General features: G+C 45.9%; 1 protein-coding gene across 2 annotated transcripts in view; it reads left to right on the top strand.

The window, feature by feature from the left end:
- LOC138566061 (uncharacterized) overlaps positions 1–23,572 on the top strand; it is a 115,597-nt gene that overhangs the window by 28,372 nt on the left and 63,653 nt on the right. The window contains exon 3 of one of the 2 annotated variants that reach the window (XM_069643092.1): positions 17,424–17,510. The exons of the other annotated variant lie outside the window; for it this stretch is intronic. Coding sequence (XP_069499193.1) covers positions 17,424–17,510 — 87 coding nt within the window. The remainder of the gene's footprint in view (positions 1–17,423; positions 17,511–23,572) is intronic. 2 annotated transcript variants of the gene reach the window in all.

The raw sequence follows: 23,572 nt of genomic DNA, 5'->3' as shown, positions 1-23,572 counted from the left end.
GGGAGCTGGAATTTGTATTGCATTTGATTGTATTCCTGAAAACTGTGTGCTCTCCTTCCATCTCCTTATATTGCATAGGGGGGGGGGGGTGAATTGTCAAAAGAAAAAGTGATCATATTAGCTCTTGTTGAAACCATATCAGTTTATTTCTGCGCTGCATTCTTTCCATCATTGCTTTTCCTTGAAACCCTAAAAGTATTCTCTGCTACCTTATCCTTTCTATACTAACTCCTTACTGATTGAAAAGAGTGTGCAATTGTAACATTACCCATTGTTGATCAACATTATATTCATAAGTGTGCTATCAAATATTAATTTATTCATAAAAGTGTGATATATATATATTGTTTAATTTTTCAAATAAATCTTTGAATTTGCAAAACAAACCTACTTCTTGGCTCAGTGAGGTCAGGGGGATTCAAAGAGAGGGGCGTTATACAAGGGTTTATCAGCCAGATCTATGAACTTGTCATTAAAATATATAAATAAGGGCTTCCATTGGGCATCCCAGACTAGGCATTGACTTAGTTGGAGTGCTGAATTGAAATCACTTAACAGAGTGGGGGCTCGAGCCGGGACGTCTGGATTAGATCTACCACTTGTGCAGCTTAATACAGTGTGCTAACTGACAGGATACATAAATCCTGTTGGATCACCACGCTGTGTTACACTGTAAAACCACCCCTCAAAAGAAGGACACTCTAAGGAGACGGTCTGTTTTGCAAAATAAAATACTAACTTCTGTAAGTCAGGAAGGAAATCAATTTCCACAATTACGTCTTTGGTAGATATCAAAATAGCCAGAGAGCACCTCTTACATAAGCTATTTGTGAGAGGCGAATGGACGGAACAGGACCAGACGGTGTGGTTGCAAGCAATCGCACCCCAGATCACTGCAACAGGGTCAGACATATGGAGAGATCAGGGTCCATTACATGTGGCCCTGAGTGAACTATATATGGCCCCTAAAGCCAAAGATGAGCATGACAAGATTGTCAGGATAGCGGCATATTTATATTTATATATGGGAGCCATACAGGACAAATGTGCTGAAGGCCAAGATCTGGCAAATAGGCAACAGATGGCATTAGAGAAGGCCCAATCTGATCTGGTCTCTTCTGAGCAGAGGCTGCACAGGAGCCAGGGGTCAGAAAATGAGAGTAGACAGTATCTCATTAAAATCAAAGGGGATATGGGTATCCTGCAACAGGAAAAGTATGACCAGGATACCAGATTTCTAGCCTTGCAGAAGGAGTACCAAGAAGGTTTGGACTCCCTACTGCAGAGCCAGAGAAAGCTGGAGCAACAACTGGACTTCAATAGGGCATGCGCAGAGCAGGTAGTCACCCTGCAAAGCCACCTAGATAGGGAGAAGGCAGAGATCAACAAACTGATTCTGAAAGACCTGGATACCCAGACAGAATTTGAGGAAGAGCGCCAGAAAGCTGGTGCCCTTCAAAGGCAGAGGGACGACCTGGCGGCACAGAGGCAGGCTCTTAGTCAGGAAAGGGACACCTTAGGCCAGGAAGTCTGCCACTTAAAAAGAAAAATGGAAGAAAATCACCTGGCCCTCCAGGGACTGGGTGACCTCCAAAAAGAGCATCAAAACTTGTTGGAGCACACCAGGAGGGTGGAAGATGCTCTGGCAAGAAAGGAGCAGGCCAGTAGGGATGGGTCTCGGGAGGTAACCCTCCTGCAGCAAAGACTGGCCCAGTACTCCAAGACTAACCAGGAAGCACAGAGAGAGAATGAGGCTCTCTGCCAGGACAATGATAGGCTCCAGCAACAGGTAGCCATGCAGGAGAGACTGATAGAGTCTAGTAAGGCCTTGACTGAGGAACTGAAAGCACAGGCTCTTGCATGGCAACAGGGAGCAGGGGCTGATAGAGACGAGGTTCGCTGGTAAAGGGAAACACCTGAGCATAACCCCAGGAGCCCTAGTACCAGAGGCCTTCATCTCTCCCAGTCCCTGGACTCTCCCACCCCCATGTCCCCTGGCGCACATGAGCACAGGGCCACAGGGATGGCAGATTACTATCCAGCCAAAAGTATGGGGCTCATAGGCCAGTACCACCCAGGAATGGATGGGTGGGCATCCGGGTATGGGCACCTAAGTACAGTGCAATTTAGTGGGGAACCCCAGGAGAGTAGGCCCACTAAGGGCATCCTGAAAACCTCTGCCCAGTTAGGTCAGTGCGGGGGGGGGGTACCCATCAAATCCTGGCAGCAAGGAGGAATCTGAAGACTCCTCTGAACGTCACAGGACACAGGAGACCAGGTCCCCACATTCTGCCAGCCATTCCCAGGCTCGCAGAATCCGGGAAAACCTGGAAGATCAGACGGGCACCTCTGGGAGCAGTGCATCTGAGTCAGAGGATGAATGGACCAGGGTTGCCCGAACCAAAAAAGCCAATAAGGCAAAAAGGGCCTTGCTTAAGGACCCCTTAAAACAGATTAATGCAATAAGGAGTGTCATCACCCCTTATCACAAGAAGGCCAAGTATTCTGTTTGGGAACACTTGGAGCTTTACGAGCAAATGATGGAGACTTTCCATTTGAAAGACAGCAGTAGCTGCATGCAGTACGTCAAATGGACATTCTCCCCAGAATACTCCAGTTTTTTTGCGGGGCTGGAGGACCAAAATCATGCAAGATGGTCCACCTACAGGGCGGTCATCTTAAAGTACTTCTCTGTTCACCAGAATAACCAAGAGGCTTGCAAGGCAACTTACAATTTGCAATGTGGGGAGGATCAGGCCCCACAAGAATTTGTGCAGGAATTGAAGTGTGCCTTTGCACAGACTACCAGAAGGGTGCGCACGGACAGCAAAGAATTTGTTAACACTTTTTTCGATGCCTTGCCCAGAGGGCAGAGATTTTCATGAGAAAAGGTCACTAGACTGGGTCATTGAACAGGCTACCCGGATCTATGAGCTGCAGAAGCCCATAGAAAATAAAAATAACGCCCAGAAAAGCCCCAAATCCACCAGCACCCCTGCTGCTGCTAAGGTGGCAGAGGTAAAGGTTGCCACATTTTAGATTTGGAGATGGGGGGTCTAAAAACTTGCGCAGAATTACTCTAAGCTCACAAGGCCCTCGGGCTAGTCACAAACAGGGAGTCAAGGAGGTAGTCCCACAAATGGGATCCCTCATTCCCCTGATTATGTAAGTCCCCGTTACAAGGGATACCGACCCATCTTGGGTTATGTGCGGCCCAAGGTGGGGCGTATCCAGCCAAGCACCTAACCCAGGGAACTCCCCTCCTAACTTCCCACAGGCGGGCAGAAATTCCCCAAATACTGGGCAGAACTTTTTTCCCCAGGTATCCACCCAATTTCCAACCCCAAAATCATCCATCCTTCTTTCCCCAATTCCCTGAGCCCAGACCACTTAATCCGGGAAAGGGGAGGCCAAGGGTGGAGGGGTACCCAAATCTTCCCAACCCGGAGTACTACCAGAGAAGGGATATCTACCCTTCCCGGGATCAGCCCAGGGGAGAAAACCGAACCCCATATCAGCCTGAGCCGGTTTCACAGTTAGAGCGCCAGGTCCAAAATATGGCACAGGATCTGGGTCACATGCTGAGGGCTCAACAGAACCCTCAGATGAGCATGCCGGCACAGAATGCCCCAAAGTCTGGGCCTGGTGCTCCAGAACAATGACGGGGGCAGCACCCTGATAACCCACCGGTTCCCAGGGAGGAGGCACAAGGGGAAGGGGGGTGTAAAGCCTTGGAGGAAGCTTCCTTCCCCACTTGTAAACAGCCCCTGGAAACCCAGGAACCGGAAACAAAATCTCCTACCCCTGAAAGTCTGCCACCCAAGGAGCAGAGAGGAAGTAGGAGAAACAAAGAACCCAAACAGACCCATTTTGTGGAGGAGGTACAGATCTTCCAATTTGAGGGAGAGGGATCCTCAGAGGATCCTGGGAAAAGGATCTTCTCATTCAGAGATGGGGGAACTCCTCCCAAAGAAAAATGGGTCCCAAGGGATCCAAATCCAGACTGGGTAGATGTGGGGAATGAGATAGCGCCGCCTATCATCTCATCCCAGAACCAACAGCATCAAACTCCCCTGGTTCAAACCCATTCTGGTGACTGCCTCCAAAAAGGAGGGGGCGGCCCAGAACCGGAACCAGGGGAACCCACAACGGCTCTGATTTCCAGTTGTCAACTTTTTCTTGCAGATTCCGATGACTCTCCACAGAATTCTGCCCAGATCTCTTCTCTCGCAATGTCCAAAACTAAAAAATTAGCCCACCAGTTGTCCAAAAATGTGCATTATATGTGCCCTCTTCAACAGAAGGAGGGAAGATACTATGCCTCGGTACAAGTACAGGGGCAGGGTACAATTTTGGCACTGGTGGACACTGCATCCCAAGCTACCCTTTTGTTCAAAAGGGCCTTTGATGAACTGAATGCAGGAAGGGGCGGGGGGGATTACCGTATTCCTCTCACCTCTCTTCCTGGACAATTTCAGAACTTTGACGGGAAGGAAATTCCCGTTGAGGGGACTGCGGATCTGGTCATTAAAATTGGGCCACACAAGGTGAAACACCCAGCCATGGTAGTGACTCCAGAGGGCACCCTTTGTTTACTAGGGAATGACCTTCTGAGAAGGTTGTCACCCCTAATAAATAGATTGCGTAAACAAGGTCCTCTGGACCCAGACTAGCCGACTAATAAAATTAAAACAGAGTGTCAACCATGTTAGTTTAAACGGCACATGCCACATGGTGAACAAAAATCTGACTAAGTAGAATTTCACTTCCAGAACAACCAAATTCCAGACGTGACAGTAGTAGCAGTAGGACAACAGACCGGTGATGGGGGGTCCTCACTATTTCTGAAAATCAACCTTCCTTCCAGTTTAAGGTGGTATTCCACACTGGAAGGAAACACTCTGAAATTCTTTACTAATCCACAATCAGACATTCCCACTCCAATAGTTCCGAAAGATGTGAAATCAGCTCAGAGCCTGGCTGATATTCAGCAAATTGGAGAGCAGTTGTTCACCCCTGTTCAGTTAAATGATGGGAAGGACTCTGTTCTCGCCCGAGTGTGTGTGAACAACGGTAAGAGCTTCATCAGCGAAGCCATGTTCCGCCAACTCCCAAAAGATCCAGCCATTCCCACATTCAAACTGATAGACAAATGGGAAATGGATCTGGAAACACCCAATTCCAATCATCTCCTGCCAAGCAGGTGCATGCTCAAAATCTGCATTGGCAACAAGAGCATTGTCCATAATTGTTGGGTCGTGCGAGACGTCACTGCCACCTTTTACTTAGGCGGTGACATTCTCAATCGCTTTGCCATTAGTTTGGACCTAATAAACTTCAAAGCGTGGTCCCGATTAGCGGATAATCCCATGGGCTTTGATGATCCAGAAAAAGCATTTAGGTCAGCTCAATTGCTACCTTATGCAGTTGAAATTCAGATTAAAGAGGAAGTCACCATCCCAGAAAGGACCCGACAATTCTCCCTGGAAGTGAAAGTTAAAAGAGGACAAAAATTGAAAAACCTTGATGCTTATATTCATCTAAATGCTTCTCTCCAACAGCAAGGGTTGGGGGTAAACCCAACACCATTAGTCAACATAGAACATGACACCATTCCAATAGAGGTGGATAACAGCGACTTAAAGAGTATTACTCTAGCCGCAGGCACCATTATTGGAATGGCGGATGATGACCAACATTTTTCCATTGATTTAGGAAATGAACTGTTAGGACCAATCCCCAAGGACTGTTTTGACAGTGACAGTGATGACAACACAACACCAGATAGGATCTTTACCCGGCATGGGGGGAACTTCCTGGTGTACACTTCCTGCCCTTATGGTAAGGAAGACATGACTTGTGACTTCAGAAGGGATGAGGTATTTTTCCAGGTCCATGAGGGCTGCCTTTCCCACCTGAAGCCTCCAGTCCAAATCAGCACCCTGACCAGGGACTTCTCCACCCAGATGGAGGATGCCGCTGAGATAGCAAAACCAGAAGTCTTTCCAGGCTTCAGGCAGATGGTGGAAGAGAGAGTCAACCTAGCTGATGCCTGTGTGACTCTGGAACAGAAGGAAAATTTGAAACAAATTTTCTTGGATTTCCAAAATCTCTTTGCGGAAGACTCATATGACTGTGGTTGCACCGACATCCACACAACAACAATTCCCACGGACCCTGGCATGACTCCAGTGTTTGTGAAGCAATATCGCTTGCCTCTCGCATCCATGGAGTCCCTTACTGAAATAATTAAGAACCTTGAGTCCCGGGGGATAATCTGTCCAGTTCACAGCACCTTCAATAATCCCGTGCTGGGAATATTGAAGCCAAACGGCTAGTGGAGACTCTGCGCCGACCTTAGGGAGCTCAACAAACGGGTCCATACTTCCCGATGGCCTCTTCCCTACATTGACCAAGGGCTGGCCCAGATCCAGGGGTCACAGGTATTCACTGCAATACACCTGACCAATGGATACTGGACTGTGCCTGTCAGTAGGGAGGACCAATACAAGCTGGCTTTTACCTTTGGGGGCCAGCAGTACACATGGACCCGGACTCCCTTCAGATACTGTAACGCTCACCTGATTCCCGCAGAGGCGCCGGTCTTGACTGGGTGAATGCCGTATCTTCAAAGGTGATGTGTAACACACGGTTGGCTCTTAGGGCTGGACCTCTGTGCACTGTATGTCTGACTCGAAGAGTAAGATGTCTGCAGATAGAAAATATGGGATTAATGAACTGGGGTTATTGGGTGCCTCTCTCCTCTTCCCTTTCTCTTCTCCTGTAGAACCCCAAAGGTTAACGCCCTCACCTTAGGTAAGTGAACGCCGAGCTCTCCATCTGCCTTGGGGCAGGGTGCCGTAACCAGTTTCTTCACTGGATAAGGGTGCAGGCCTCTTGACCTCAGAGGACTGCTGTCCGTCGTTAACTGCACGAACGGTAAGTTCTGGCACTTCAAATGTCTTAAAAGTCTTTTGTAATGATATCTCTTGTTTTGCAGGGTTCCGGCGATGGCGGATGGCGGGCTGATGAGAGTTGAGGATCGAACCCGCGTGAGGAATAGAAGCGCCTGGAAGCACGTAAGTAAGCGCTTGTAGCCTGCTTCACGATGCGCACTAACTGTCCCTTTTATCTTGCAGGTACAAGTTCGGAGCTTTAGAGAAGCTGAAGGGTGCTGGAATAACCACTGGATTCGGCGTGGGAAGGAGTAATGGCACGTGAGTAAATAAGTTGCCCAATGTCTTTAAACGCACCTTCTTTTGTCTTTCAGATGCGGGATGCAGCGCCGAAGGCCTCCGGAGCGTGTGAAGAGCTGGTAAGCTTTTGTCTTTCAGATGCCGGAATGCAGTGCGAAGACCTCCGGAGCATGCGAAGAGTAGGTAAGCCTTTGTCTTTCAGATGCCGGAATGCAGCGCGAGGCGTTGGTAACAGCCGATGGACCAGGTAAGAGATGCGCTGCCCCTGAAGACCGTAGTGCTAACCTGTTCTTTCTTTGTCTTTACAGGTGCTGCTGAAGACTGGATTCCAGGATGGTAAGCCTTTGTTCCCTTAGGCCCAGGATCAGAAGCAGAAGACACGGTGAGCGTTCTGCTGCAGAGAATGCAGAATAACGCAAAGCAAGATTCATCCATCGGGTGTGGTTTAAATAGCCTCCTGTAGTGCTTAGGTGTCTCCTTCCACAGCCTCGCCTAGGTAAGAAAAGAGTTCCTGCTTTCCAGAAGAGTTCCAGTGTTCTGAACCTAGGGAGTGGCTCCTGCCCCACCCAACAGGAAAAGTAGTCCCAAACAGAAGAGGATCAGGGGCTCAACTGGCAGGTAAGTAAGCAGCATGGTCTGTTGCAGGTAAGTCCACCCAAGCATTATGAGCCCGGCGCTTCCAGCGCTGGGACTGGGCATCTTTATGAGCCTGGTGCCACTGGCGCCAGGACAGGGTCCAAAAGGTCCCAATTGGGACTGGCTGGCACTCGGAACCGGGGTTATGGGTCTGCTTCCAAGGGAGTCGGGCAAGTCCTGATCTTTTGGAAGCAGAGATCATGACAGATACCTCAACTCCGGCAATGAATTCAACATTTTCCTATACAAGGCCATGCTCGACCTGGGTGCAAGGGGTAACCTGGCTTATGTAGATGATGTCCTCATCAAAAGTTCATCTGTGGAGGAACACATAGCGGGGATCCATTATGTTCTGTCACAGTTGAGGGCCACCGGAACAAAACTTTCCTTTCAGAAAGCACAGTGGTGTAGAACCCGTGTTAATTTCTTGGGGCATGAGATTATTCCTCAGGGTCTCTGTCCCCAGGAAAAGAAAGTGGAAGCACTCCAGAAACTGAAAGACCCCACAACTCTGTGGGAACTAAGGAGCCTCCTCGGACTGACTAATTACAGCAGAAAGTTCATTGAGGGCTACGCAGAGATCACCAGACCCCTGATTCATCTCTTGAAGGGGGGGTCAAGTGGGAATGGGGTCCAGAACAATCCGAGGCAGTAAGACAGCTCAAAAGAAGCCTCTCACAAGCGCCCTGCCTAGCTTACCCTGTCAGAAACAAGGAGTTTTTCTTGGAGACAGGGTTCTCTGAGACATGCTTGACTGCAGTATTATATCAAAAGCATGATAAGGTCAATAAAGTAATCTCCTATGCGAGCAAAACTTTATCCTCTGTGGAGGAAAAATTCAACGATTGTGAGAAGGCACTCCTGGCAACTATGTGGGCATTGAAGAATTACTGACCGTTTATCCACGGGGAACACATCATAGTGGAGACTCCACACCAGCCTCTGCAATATCTCCAAAGTGACAGAATCCGGGCCGGAAATGTGAGTAATTCCCGAATTACTTCCTGGATTCTGTCAATGCAAGGCTTTCCTGTGGAGGTCAGATATGGCCAAAACAAGAAGAGTCGCCTCGCGCAAGGTCTGGCTGACTTGCATGATTGTGCCAGAGAAAACTGTCTCGAGGACGAAAGTCTAAAAATCAAGGACAACATGGAGGCATACCTTAATTCCCCACACAAAGTCTTTGAAGAAGACAAGTGTGAGGGAATGCCCACTATCTATGTGGATGGATGCTCTTACCATGTTGACAACAACGGGAGAAAGAACTGGTGGCCGGCGTAGGGAATGCATGGGTGAATGAGTCCCCAGAACCCTCCGCTGGATACAAGATTGGTCCCCAAAGTAGTCAGGTGGCAGAGTTGATGGCTGTGGATCAAACCATGCTCACTGCTGTCCAACATCAACTCCACGAACTGGTCATAATCACAGATTCAGACTATGTATGGAACGGGTTCGTGGAGCACCTGGTTAATTGGAAAACCTGAGGCATGTTATGTGCTAATAACAAACCCTTGAAACATGGGAAGTTAATTCAAAACATTGATGATCTGGTCACCGTGAATGGCATGACCATCTACTGGAAGAAGATCAAGGGTCATTCCAAAGTAGAGGGACCAGACAAAAATGGAAATGACTTAGCTGATCAGCTGGCTAAAACCGGGGCCATCCAAGGGGATCTAATAGAGATTGAGCCCCTGTTGGGGGAAACCCAGGTCACTGCTATCACTAGGTCCCAGACAAATGCTCACAATGATCTTTCAACTGCACAATGGAGTAAGGAGACCCCAGATGCTGATTTGATTACGGCTCAGAAGGGGGATCCAATAATTGGTAAGTTTTACCAACACATTGAGGACCCTGAGAACTTTCCCCTGACGGATACCGATTACATGGGAAAGAGGACCTCAGAATGTTGATGAAATGTCCAAAAATGTTCTGAATCAAGACGCTTTGTTGGTAAGAAAATCCCAAGCTGGCCATGATCAGTGGGTGGTCCCTACCTCATTCCGAAGCTTGATGTTAAGTCACGCCCATGATGCGGCCACCGCCTGTCATAGGGGGTTTCATACAACACTTGAGATCTTAAGAGATGTTGCATACTGGCCACACATGGGGCAGTACCTCGACCAATACTTGAAGGGGTGTCTTGTGTGTGCACAATTTCAGCCAACATCCCTCACACACCGTGCGCCTCTCCAAAAGAGGGGGATGACACTGCTATGGTCAGATTTGCAAGTCAACTACATAGGGCCCGTGATTCGCTCCTCTAGGGGGAATAAGTACATGTTGACGGTGACATGCTTATTTACTAAATGGGGGGAATGTCTCCCGGCCCCAAACTGCAAGGCAGAAACAGCAGCTGCCCTGATGATCAACCACATCTTTTCCTGTTTTGGTCTACCCCAAAGGATTGAGTCAGACAAAGGTAGCCATTTCACTTGCGAAGTAATGACAAAGATGTGGGAGATAGGGTTAAAAGGAAGCTACACATTGCTTACCGGCCAGCCTCTTCTGGTGCAGTAGAACATTTCAACTGAACCATTGTGAGCATCTTAAAAAAGTTTGTGGCAGCTTCTGGGCCAAGTTGGGATATTCGATTACCTAATGGCCATCAGATCTACCCCTTCATCTGCAACTAAAATGGTAAAACCATTTGAGATGATGACTGGATGCAGGATGGTGCTTCCCCAGCATTTGCTTTACAGGACCCAAGAGCAAACATTGATCAATGCCTCCACAACTCATGAGTATGGTGAAAATTTAAGGAAACACCTCCAACATGCTTTTGCCTATGCTCAGCGAAACCTAGAAAGATCAGCCGATAGCATGAAGACTCATTATGATTTGAAGACTACTAGGAAAGAATACAATGTGGGAGACCGGGTCTATCTATACAATTTCCAAAGGAACCAGGCCAAACAGCGGAAATTTCTGCCTACATGGAAGGGACCTTTTGAAATTGTAGACAAGATCTCACCAGTCGCCTAAAAGATCCGCATCCCCAAAGGCAGTTTGGCGGAAGGGGAAGACAAGAGGGTCCATATAAATCAGCTAAAGTGTTGCCATCCCAGGCACACTCTGCAGGAACTGGAGGAGTCCTCTGCAATCCCAGAGGGGGCTGCTCCAGAGTAATACATTTCCAACCCTAAAATATTCCACATATAGCCTATAAAATTCTATGATTCTTGAATGCAAATGTCTCCTGATATATAAAATATATATGTTCGCCCCACCATTAATAGTGGTGGGGAAATGTCTACAAATATGTTTCTGCCGCTTTGCTTTGTCTTCCTAGGAGAGATAAACCATGGAGACTGACCAAGCAGGACGATGCAGGGACCGGGAGCAAAGATCCGAGGGGCCCAGGGTACCGCCCAATACTCCCATCAGGACCGGCAAGGAGAACCGATCAATCCACCCTAATGGAGGAAAAGATGCTGAACTTTGCCAGTGGTGGAATCAGAAGAAGATGAGGCAAACATCCCAGATCTTGCCGAGTTCCATCAGGGAAAGATCAGAATGGCCATCGCAAGAGGGGGGGCTTGTGGGATGTTTTTACCCACGCATCCAAGCTCTACAACAGAACTGTGCATTACTGGCATTGAAAACATCATGATGGCCAGAAATCACCAGAAAATGCACAGGGAAAACATGAAAAATCGGTTGCCATCCATTTTTGCCTCTGTCAATGTTAATAGAGGAGACCATTGCCAGGCCCTATCCTTTGGCTACACACAGAGCAAAACCAGTGCAAAGGAATATGGTGCTGTTCAAAATCCGTTTTAATTAATGTCAGAAATTGCTAAAATCATGGCCACAAAATTATTCTACTGCAAAATCCACATCAATACAATGTTAGCAAGGATCATATGCCATCAAGTAAAATCCCCCTTTTGGAAAAGCATTAATTCAAGACAGCTGCCAAAAAAATGGGTGCAGTACCGGCGCTTGACACTAACCGGCACTAGCAATCTAAACTCTGACAGGAGACTGGTATTTCAGGAGCTGAAAAGGAACCTAATCTAGCTGGGACTTCAAAGCCTTGCTGGTAAATGAGAATTCTTAACACCTACTGTTCCCGGGCCCTATACTAGAAGGCAGTCTGATTTAATTAAAAGTTCAAGAGGCCTCTGTCTATGGGAAGCTGTCACGCCTCAGAAATCCACACCAGAAGGCAGGAAATCACAAGTTTCTGTTAATCAAATGGAGAGTGGCACCATGGACTGATGCCCTGCTAGCAGGAAAAACCAGACAAAGGATGCCTTCAGCTGAATGGGATATGCTGATTTGAGGTGTAATTGTCAACAGTTGCTCTGGGGAAGGCAAGACACATGATCTCTGAGTCAAGCCAAGTTCCCGGGGTCGGGGGCAAATAAATGGGTGTACTGAATTGAGAGCAAATGTATATTTTATTAAATTGCTTATAAAATATTGTATTAAGCTGACAGAAATGTACAATTTGGGGATTCTTAATATGAGAAATGTAGCCACAATTTGAGACTAAGCTCAATTCCGTACAATGTTCTGAGACCGAACCCCGGGATTTATGAATATTGTGGGTACGGTGTTTATGCTAGAAACATGATAACTTATAGAAATATGCTCAGGGAGGGGGTGTACCTCCGTGGAAGATTTGATGAAAAACCAATATTGCGAAACCCACTAAAAAGCCCAAAATGTTGTTGTTTCTGAACCCAAGCTCGCAGGAACATGGGGCTTGAACAGAGAACTGTCTTAAATTGATCTGGGATGTGTACATGTATTCTTAACAACTTGTGTACCTTGGAAACATGTTTGATTATGAAAAATTGGGTTCTCAGTAAAAGCAAAGGGGTGTTTCTTCAATAGATTGTAAAAGGGTAGCATCACTCTGACTCACAACTCAGTCATCCAGTTAAAAGACAGGAAATCCTCTAGCCTATCAGGATCCTTAGTGGGTTGGGCATAGAAAGTTAGCCTTCCCACCCATTTTCAAAAGACATAAAAAGAGCCACTGAGACCTAGGTAGGGACTGTTCTTTCCACTTTCTTGCAAAGCACTTTGACGGACGACTTCAAATTCAGTGCAATATCCGGAGACCAGAACTTAGAAAACCAGACTCCAGATTCCAGAACTTTGAAGCAGAAGGCCTAAAGCAAGCTAAATGTATTCTCAGCTGGCTTTACAATTTTGCAAACTGATTTACCCCAGACTTCCAAGGGACACATCAGAATAAAACAGCCGGGCTGTGCTGTTTGATTCTAGCCAAGAACTGTTGCCAGAACCAGACCCAGAGAGCAGTGCTGTATCCAGAACCGCAGACCAGACCAGACCAGACCGCTGTGCAGTGCCAAGAACTTTTGCCAGAACTAGAGATCCAGACCAGCATAGCAGAGCTAACCCAGATAGCTGTGACTTCAGAACCACCCGCTAGAAGTCCAGTCTAAACCTGTTGACCAGATCTTGACGGCCTATTTCAAATTTATAGTGTGAGTATCCAGCCAGAACTGTGCAGAACCAATCACTTAGTCTAAAATAATCTCATCCCATCAATTTCAACCTATTTAGAACTGCATACAAATCGTGTGTCCATTCCGTGTCGGAAAAAGTGCCGCGAATTGCAATTTGACTCAATTTCTCCACTTGTCAAAAATAGCTGTCTTTTTCTTACAACTGCTGAAATTCGTTATCAACCTGACAATCCCTCATGAATCACTGATAGTGTTGACCTGAACCAATCTCAAGTAGCTATCACCTACCCTGAATCTCCTATAGGGAATTAAAATCATTTTTAGCATATTTTTCACTTCATTGCAAATCACATTTAAAAGTATTTCTGCCTGTTTTAAAACATACCGGTTGCTCTAAGCTTGCTAGGGGGGAACCGGAATTTGTATTGCATTTGATTGTATTCCTGAAAACTGTGTGCTCTCCTTCCATCTCCTTATATTGCATAGGGGGGAGTGAATTGTCAAAAGAAAATGTGATCATATTATCTCTTGTTGAAACCATATCAGTTTATTTCTGCGCTGCATTCTTTCCATCATTGCTTTTCCTTGAAACCATAAAAGTATTCTCTGCTACCTTATCCTTTCTATACTAACCCCTTACTGAATGAAAAGAGTGTGCAATTGTAACATTACCCATTGTTGATCAACATTATATTCATAAGTGTGCTATCAAATATTAATTTATTCATAAAAGTGTGATATATATATTGTTTAATTTTTCAAATAAATCTTTTAATTTGCAAAACAAACCTACTTCTTGGCTCAGTGAGGTCAGGGGGATTCAAAGAGAGGGGCGTTATACAAGGGTTTATCATCCAGATCTATGAACTTCTCATAAAAATATATAAATAAGGGCTTCCCTTGCGCATCCCAGACTAGGCATTGACTTAGTTGGAGTGTTGAATTGAAGTCACTTAACAGCCCACAGGGCAATTGTATCCCACAGCATGAATTGAATGGGCAAGAGATACAGGCATGGTATGCAAACTTATGTTATAGCTGTGAATGGTCTGGGGGCATGGTATGCAATCGTTAATTATAGCTATGTAGTATTACAGTTAAAGGTTGAGGCGAAAGGGAGCCTAACGGTGCAACTGGTAATTACCGGGCCATGGCGCAGAGAGGGAGAACGCAGGTCCGGGGTCAGGGCCACGGAGGAGTTATATGTTAATGCCCAAGGAACGACTGGTGAGCACATAAAGATGCAGGTCCTCGCTGTTGGAAAGATAGGAGTGTACCTGAAGAGGGGGAAAAGGGAATGAGGGATGGGGGGAGGTTTGTATATTTGCTGCCCCTATCATTAAGTGCCTGACCGGGGGGAAGGTGTGAGGAGGGGGGGTTCATGTGCCTGCCCTATCATTTAGGTATGGTGTGGTGGGAAGGTGTTCCTAAAATTAAGCCGTGTCATGGTACATATGTTAAAATAACCCACAGTCACCCCTGAATGGTGGCAAAGAATTAAACATAAAGGGGAAGGAAGGGAATTAAACTTCACCCGCAGTCTCTCCTGAATCGTAACAACTCACAATCACTGTATTTATGTCACTCACAACAAACAGTGTACACCTGGTTCAAACCACTCTGTTTACGCACAACCTTGTACACCATGCCTGTAAATGTGCCTATTGAAATCTCACGAACGACGCAACAATGTCTTATTTTCACCTAAACTATATAAATTCACTGCCCAAAACACTGCACTGGTCACCTCCACTCTGTGATTATTTTCCTAAACTGCACATGCATCGCACCTTGTCCTGCCACCGCAGCCTTGAAAAAGACTGATGTTGGGTCAAAACATGTATCAGCTGAGTGTATTAATAAATCACCAACAAATATAAAGTGACAAGACTGTTCCCGTTTTTTGTAAAATCTGTATACCATCATACAAAGAGTCATTACTTCAATTAACCAGCGCCTGGGTGATATCGGCTCTTCAACCCAAATTCACTCTATCCCTCGCCAAGCCAGAATAGCACTGTCTTGTAAGAACCCCTCACTGGCAGCAGGTTCTACTTACTTTCATAAGATCAGCGCAGTGTGTGAGTACCGAGGCATGGGGGCACTTTCACTAATTGCTTGATTCAGCACTGAATGCAAATCCGTGCATAAGAACCAACGATGAATGTTGGCCCTACAAATGATGACAATTGTCTTTGCTAACGATGAGATAAAAAAGTGATGCTGAGTTGCAGCATTCACATACATGAGTAAGACACTGGCACTGATGGTGGATAGACACTGATAAGTGAAGACGGAGGGCTGGAGGTAAAAATGGGCAATGCCACTGGTGAGAGGGAACACTGGCATTCAGGAATTGGTGGCAAGTATCTTGATCAACAATACAAGGCTAATCATTTAAAAGAAATGTAATGATTGATTCATCTGTTTGTTTTTCATCACTATAATTGTTAGGTATAGTAATGTATTGAGACTGTGAATGAATGAATTGTTAATTGATTGTCTGTCTATTAATATGGTATTTGTATGTTTGCCCTACTTGGTCTAGTTGTTTACAATAAAACCTAGAGGTTTTAGAGTTTATACATAAATAATGTTATGTGTATTATTGTTCTATATAAATAATCGTTATTGATTCTAAATAATACATCTTTCTAATGTGATTTACAACAGCATAAGGAGTGAAGTGAATTAAATTTGTTATCTTCCGTATATTACGATGAGATGGTTTTCTCCATATTAGAGTATATACATTTGGTCTTTATATACCAAATTGCACTGACAGCAACACAGATAATGAGGGTAGTACCAAGGTATATATTGGCACGTGGGCACATGGCGAGAGCACCCAGTCACCTGCCTTCACGTAGGAATCTGGGCATATCATCGAAGCAGCTTGCAAGAAGAAGAGTGCATGAACCTGGCATACCAAAGGAAGACCATTGTGTGCCATGACACCACTGGGCATATGATGCTAGTACCAACTGTAGGATTGTAGTACCTGGAACTATGCATGTACTCAAACCGTACAATATGCCATTCATTGACACCATAGGGCCAAGTAGTCCCACCACATGCTAGGTTTTGCTATTTCCATCAATCAATGACTTACTGCTTTGCAATAAAAACAGCAATGCATTACGAACTAAAATCTAAACAACCAAATACATAAAAATTCCACTTTACAACAAAAAAATTAAAATAAACGGAGGTTTCATATCGCGCTTAAGGCCGAAGACCAGCCTCTAAGCGTGGACCGGGGTTCAAACTCATGGTTTGCTGCGCTGTCTTGCTTCCAAGACAGACATGTTGACCTTGAGCGATCTTCCTGGTATTAAGTAATAAGAAGAAGAAAACACAACCCTAAATCTTTCTCTCAATGTGACAGCAATATTTCAGAGAAATCTATACATAAAGAATCATTAAAAATCATTTAGGATTTGGTTTTGGGTGTTACTAAGATTGCTTTTCTCCTTTACCATGCTCTATGAATGAATGTATTCACTATTACGATTATTCTATTATTGCCGGGTCGATTTGCACAGTGCCCCAGTGATAGAATGAACATTGACTGCGCGGAGGAGTAGCTTTTAGACTTGTTCTTGCCATCGCAGGGAGTAGTGCAGCCAGAACTGGTTCCCCTCTATGCAGGACATAAACAAACACAGACAGCCTTCTTCAGTCTCATCAATGAGGTGTAGTTTGGGATTCAAAGCACAGAGGCCAAGGGACACACTTCTGTGCACACCTCTTCCCACTTCGGAACACTCACTATAAGCACCAAAACTGATAGTTGGAAAGCTATCAATTAATCATAACCACTAGGATTTAAACTGGGCATTTCCATTCCAATTATTACCCATTTGTGACATTACAGAAGGGTATCAACTATAACCAAGTCAATGGTGCAAAGAAACTATAAACGGATGAAATGGAAGCTGCTAGAGCAAATCCCTGTGGTCACGAGCCATATAGTTTGCCAGAGTGGATGCACTGGTGATTGGCAGTCCAAAGCACATTGGCACGTATTGCCCTGACTGTAGCTGTCCTTCCTGCTATTCTCAGAAAACACTGTCTCAAGGATCAATGTTCTCTCACTTCTTCTTTAAATGTTTCCCCTCTTGTTTTCTCCCCATTACAGAGAGCAACAAAGTGCCGGGCATGTTACACCCGATCCACTGAGGATGATGTACCAAGCATGGAGTCTATGAAATGCACTGGCAGGAAGGTGATGGCTTTAATAATGTCATCTGTATTGTTTCTGCTTGTGTTTGAGATGTTGTCTGACAGCGAAAGTAGAAAGTATTGCTTCTACGTTCAGCGCCCCAACTTTACAACATTGTATTATCGCTACAAATTCAAACGTCTGCATTCTTTTTGTCCTCAGTTCCCTTATATAGCAAAATATGCAAAACAGAGGGGAGAGGCAAGAACCCCATCCAAAAGAGTTGAGCCCACAGTGGTAGGAGGAGCAAGCACATGGAACTGCATTGAGGAGGCAGCCAGAAGCGGCATGATCAGGGCCCTAAAGCAAAGAGGTCACAGCAGCGCTCTTAATTTCCACCCCTATAAAAGCCCAAGGGAGGCAAACCCTATTGCCTCAATAGCAAAGGTGAAGAGGAAAGGAGAGGGAGATCCTAAGAAGCCCAGAGATGAAGGCTATGGGAACCCTTTAAATCCTGGTACTGTGAAGCAAGGAGGGACCCAGAGAAGACCTGAGGGTAAGGGTGCAGGAACCCCTTAAACCTGCGTCTGAGAATCCAGGGAAAAAGAATCCTTACAAACACAAAGAAGAAGGGTGCAGAAACCCTTAAGCCCGATCTGAGACACAGGGTTATGCCCCTAGAAGAAGGTGAGTAAGGGGTGTAGGACCACCTTTAAGCCCATACTTGTGTTGCCCTGTGAGCCTCTGATTGTTGCTTTGGCCATCCTCGAAAGAATATTCCCAAAACAAAAGAAACTAAGTTTATCTGCCTTTTCATCTTGGCCTGATCTTTTATCCCTGTGACTCTTGCTGATAGTACTTACCCCTGAATGAGTACTTTCATTTGCACAGAGGTGCAAAGTGCATTCTTTAGCTAATTGGATGCTGTAATCAATGCAGGTAATTTTATTGGTGGGGCTGCCAGAAAGATACAGACACACATTATATTTGAAAACACTGAGGTATGATTGTAGGAATGCAACCTTATCCATGCCTGTGAACATTTTTACAATAAGTGTGAAGTAGTGTAACTGCAAAACAATACACACTGCTTTCAAATTGTGTGTGTTTTTGTCAAAGTGACACTCGAAGCTTAATTACGCTTTGCAATCACTGATGGTACTTTTATGAGTGGGGATGTCAGAGAGATGTGTGCAAACATATTATTTATCTCTTGTTTTTCTACACAAATGCACTCTATTGAAAAGGATGCCTGTTTTTTTTCATCGCACTGCTTACTAGTCAAACTGATACTTTACTTTATATTTTCAAACTCTTGCTAAACGAGTGGACTTTTTTTTTTATCAGTGCTTGTTTCACTTGTAGCATTTGGATGGGGTATAAGGACCAAAGGCAACTTTTACAACAAGGCTTGCATTATTTAACATCATCATCCCTTATTTGGATTTGGTTTTAAGCATTTGCCATCACGAGAACTGTTGGGAAGAAGGACAATGGCTGCCAGCAGTCCAAGAAGAGAGGGGAACCATCTGAAACGTGCAGCCTCACGTTTGATGCAATGGAGCATGCTTTAGTGACCACTACCCTACCCCAATACCACTGACCAGTGCTGGTCAAGAAAAACGCAATACTGCCATTTCAAAGGCTTTGAGCAGTAGTGCATTCAATAGTGGTTGTGCTGTTATCTTTGCCTTGGAGAAGAGAGTATAACACTCTTGCCAGCTTCCATACACCTGGCAAGAAATATATTTAATCACCATTTTGCCATTTACCAAGTGCCAAGTGTTGGTAAAATAAACAGGTCCTGTGATTTAAACTCTGCCCAGGGAAGCAGTGCTGGAAACAGGTCTTGTGCAATAATGCATTAACATGGTTGCGTGCCAAATGCAGTGCTCTGGGCAGCAGTACATTAATCTGGTGCTTTGACATATCTCTGCATTAGAGCAGTTGTGCTCTTAGCGCCTGTAGACAATGCAATGGTGTGTGTTATGTGTGAGATAATGTAATCCAGGGTCCCTTTAAGAGAAGACCTAATGTAACACGAAGGGGAAGAGCGAAGGAGGAAGGAGTCAGTTAAAGAATAAAGAGTGTTATGAATACACCTGTCTCTGAGTCCTCCTTTGCCGCCTACATCCATTATTGTGCAGAAACCAAGTGTAACAACTGGAGACGAGTGGAGATGGCTCATGCCGCAGGGCAGGTGTGCTATCTCTTTAAAGCGTCCTCTGTCCCATTACAGTCTGTAGCATCCTGTTTGCTGCACTCCGCAGCGTGTGGTTCCTCTAGAGGCTGCACTCTGCAGCACGCTCATCCCACTGCATACTGTATCCTGGGACTCTGCGCATTTGGGGCGACTGACTATCCTAATCTCTGCCATGCCCAGAGTCCAATTGCCTCATGAGAGCGGACACGCAGCCACAGGAGAGGATCATACAGTGAGACCAGCAGATGAGGTCAGAACCCAGGCCTCAGAGAATGTGTTTTAGATGTGGGTTAGCATTTCCACACTCTGAGATGTGCCCCGTGATATACCAGAAGTGCTCCAAGTGTGGGAGAGAAGGAAACTATCACACAGTATACAGACAAGGTGGCCCTTCCCCGCCATGAGATTGCCTGTACAGCCACCTCAGGCAACATGGAGGCCCACGCAGACGTACACGCAGATGCCATGTAGGGTGGTGAGGACAATGGAACAAGGCCCAGAGTATGGAGCAATGATATACGAGGACCAATACCCAGAATATACAGATGACTTGGTGAACCTAATGCATGGGGATCAGGAGGCAGTGTAAGCACCAAATGTCATGGTCAAGATGAGAGGAGTAACACACTGTTTTCTGATCGCCACAGTCGCCACAGTTAACATCATAGGGCAGCAAGATTTCCTACAGACTGGCGTGAGAAGCAGTTTATAACAGTCAATGGTGCGCATACTTCAATGGGGTGCTAGCACAACGCTGCCATCAATTGGACAGTTCCAGCGACCATTGTTACACATGGGAATATCAACAATCACAACCATACATGTCCTCAGAAGCCTTGTCAGCGGAAGATGTCCGCTCAGTTACAGGACTGCAAAGGAACTGCGGCTGATTGATGTCCATTATCCGGACAACGAGGTGTTGAAATACAGTGATAGCCGCACCAACATTGGGATCAGCTCCCAGATGTCGGGGATAACAATGTCAAAAGAAGTCATATGAGATGCATTTCCTAAACTCTTCTGTGGTTTAGGAAAATTGCAAGGGACGGTTGTGCGATTACATATTGACGAAAAGGTGCGCCCTGTACCGCAACACCCCAGAAGGGTAGGGTTTCACCTGCAGAAGGCGGTGTCCCAGGAACTACAGCAACTATTAGACAATGGAATAATAGAAACATCTGTGGAACCAACACCATGGATCTAACCACTAGTGGTAGTTCCGAAAGAAGGGAACAAGATCATACTTTGTATTGACATGAGTGTGGCAAACACAGCAATACAAAAGGCAAAGACACCCAGGTCCGAAAATAGAGGACATGATTGTTCAGCTAAATAGTGCCCCCAAATTCTCTAAGCTAGATTTAAATCAGGGGTATCATCAACTGGAACTACACCCCAAATCAAGACCAGTAACATTTGCGAAACACACAGGTTTGTTCAGGTACAAACACCTCAACTTTGCACTTAACTCTGCCACAGAACTTTTTCAGGTGGCTATTAGGCAACTTTTGATTCCCATCAAGTCAGCATTCAACTATAATGACGATAAACTGGTCTATGGGACTTCTCAGTAGGAACACAATCTAACACTGATGGTTGTCTGTGAGACACTGAGCAAGACTGGCCTCACGCTAAATTATGAGAAATGTAACATCAATAAGAACAAGCTCAGATTTTCTGGTCACATCTTCTCGAGCCAAGGTATGCAACCTGACCCTGAAAAAGTCTGCACGATTTAAGGGCTCTCGGCTCCCACACAGGTGGAGGAGGTGAGGTCATTTCTAATGTTGGCAGGATATTGCGCCTGTTATCTACCTAAGTACGCCATCACCACAGAACCTCTACAATGACTGCTGAGGAAGGGAGAGCCATTCCACTGGTCTCTGGAGTGCCAGCAGTCTTTCAACCACATCAAAGAACAACTCGCGAATAGCAGACACTTAGCATACATTAACCCGTCCGGGCACACTGAGCTAGTAGTTGAAGCCAGCCCGGTTGGGCTAGGTGTCATCCTGGCCCAAAAGAAAGAGGAAAAGTCACCAATGAGTCACGTTGTGGCATACGCAAGAAGGGCCCTAACGAATACGGAAGGAGCTTATTCCCAGGAGAGGAAGGAGAACCTTGCTGCTGTCTGGACGTGCAAGTACTTCTATCATTTTGTTATTGGGAAGAATTTCACATTGGTGATGGATCACCAGGCCCTATGGTCCTTATTTGGCAACCCAAGGACAAAGATGCCCTTATGTATTGAGAGATGGGGCATCCGCCTCCAGGAATGCGACTATAAGATCATACACAGACCGGGAGGAGAGAACAATGCGGTTGACTATATCCACGGTACCCAGAACACGGTCAACAAGAGCCGAGATAAGGGGACACAGAATATCTATATTTCATCACGGAAAATGCCCTCCCACCAGCGCTGATGCTAGAGGAACTCGCGCAAACATCATAAGAGGATCTGTCGATAGCCATGGCTATTGAAATGACTAACACCAACCGATGGAAGGACTACAAGCGACAACTGCAGCATCACGGGAAGGCCAACAAGAGAGAGATGGAGAGACTAGCTAAGATCCATGCAGAGCTAGTGGTTTAGGACCAGCAGATCCTAATACGAGGGTGTTGACTAGTGATCCCCATAGTGCTTAGGAGAAACATGGTGCAAACGGCACATGAAAGGCATAGAAGGGTGGATGCCATAAAGAAACTGTTAAGACAGAATGTGTGGTTCCCATTCATGGATGAGATGGTGGAAGCGATAGTGAGAAGATGTTTCCCATGTCAATGCACAGCGAGGGGAGACCGCCCCTACAACTGCAGGAGACGACGATCCCCAAAAGTGTGGCACATAGTCGCCATGGATTTCTATGGGCCAATGGAAACAGGTGACTACTTGCCAGTGACAATGGATCAGTTTTCAAGATTTCCAATAGCGAAGCAAACGAACAACACAGATTTTGTGCAGGTGGCAGGAGTGATCGATGAGGTTTTCAGTGAATGGGACATTCGTCAAACAGTGAAAACGGAAAATAGAACCCCATTTAATGGCCACATGTTTCACTATAGTTAGAGATAACAGGTGCAATCTATTAATGCTGGGCCAGGAACACCTTGGCTAGGGTAGGAAAGGCTGCATTCAGACGAGAGAGTGTGGGAGTACCCTAGTACCGTGCCTAAGAAGTCACTAAAAGCTGAGGTGTTCTTTTTTGCGCCAGCTGTGGCATTTGCCACATCCCCCTACCTATGCATTTATGTATTGAACTGATGTTGTACCATCGTCCCCAGGTCAATAGAAGGTTGTTTCTGGGCCTTCTCATCTGTCCCCCGCAGTAGTGCATTGAACTGCCAGTGTACATCTCACTAGTCATGGGCAGTAGGGCATTTAAATGCTGCAATACACACACTCATGTCTGGCACCATATGCAGTCGTGCATTATGCTGATGCCCTATCTTATCTAACCTACCCTGAGGTGCAGTGCATTGAACCTGTGATATGCTGTTGCTCTTCCCTTGGATAGCATTGTAAGAAGCGGTTGGATGCATCAAACCTTTCCTGTACTATGCTTTGTGCTCTGTGCAAGGGTGCACTGCACTGATCCTCTGCTGGCATATGGGAACTAGGCAGTAGAATATTAAGCTGGGGTCAGGTCTTCTCGGATGCTACTTCATGATTATCTTACATTTCTGCACCACACAGATGGTTCCCCCTCTCACACATCCTGGGTTTCACTGAATTACAATTGTTGTGTGTTCTCTCGTGGTCCTGTGCACGAACACATTAAGCTGATCCTAATATCTCATATCCTGGGCACTGATGTGTTTAACGGGTGAGGTCCCATCCCCCAAGATGATATCAAAAGCGCAATAAGCAGATTCTGTGGGACCTACCCTGCCATGGCAGCGCTGCATCAAACTACCG

Source organism: Ambystoma mexicanum, chromosome 2p (assembly GCF_040938575.1).
Source record: "Ambystoma mexicanum isolate Mex_15411 chromosome 2p, UKY_AmexF1_1, whole genome shotgun sequence".
NCBI classification, from domain to species: domain Eukaryota; kingdom Metazoa; phylum Chordata; class Amphibia; order Caudata; family Ambystomatidae; genus Ambystoma; species Ambystoma mexicanum.
Note: the sequence above shows the minus strand (reverse complement) of the source record. Positions and strands in the feature narration are given on the sequence as shown.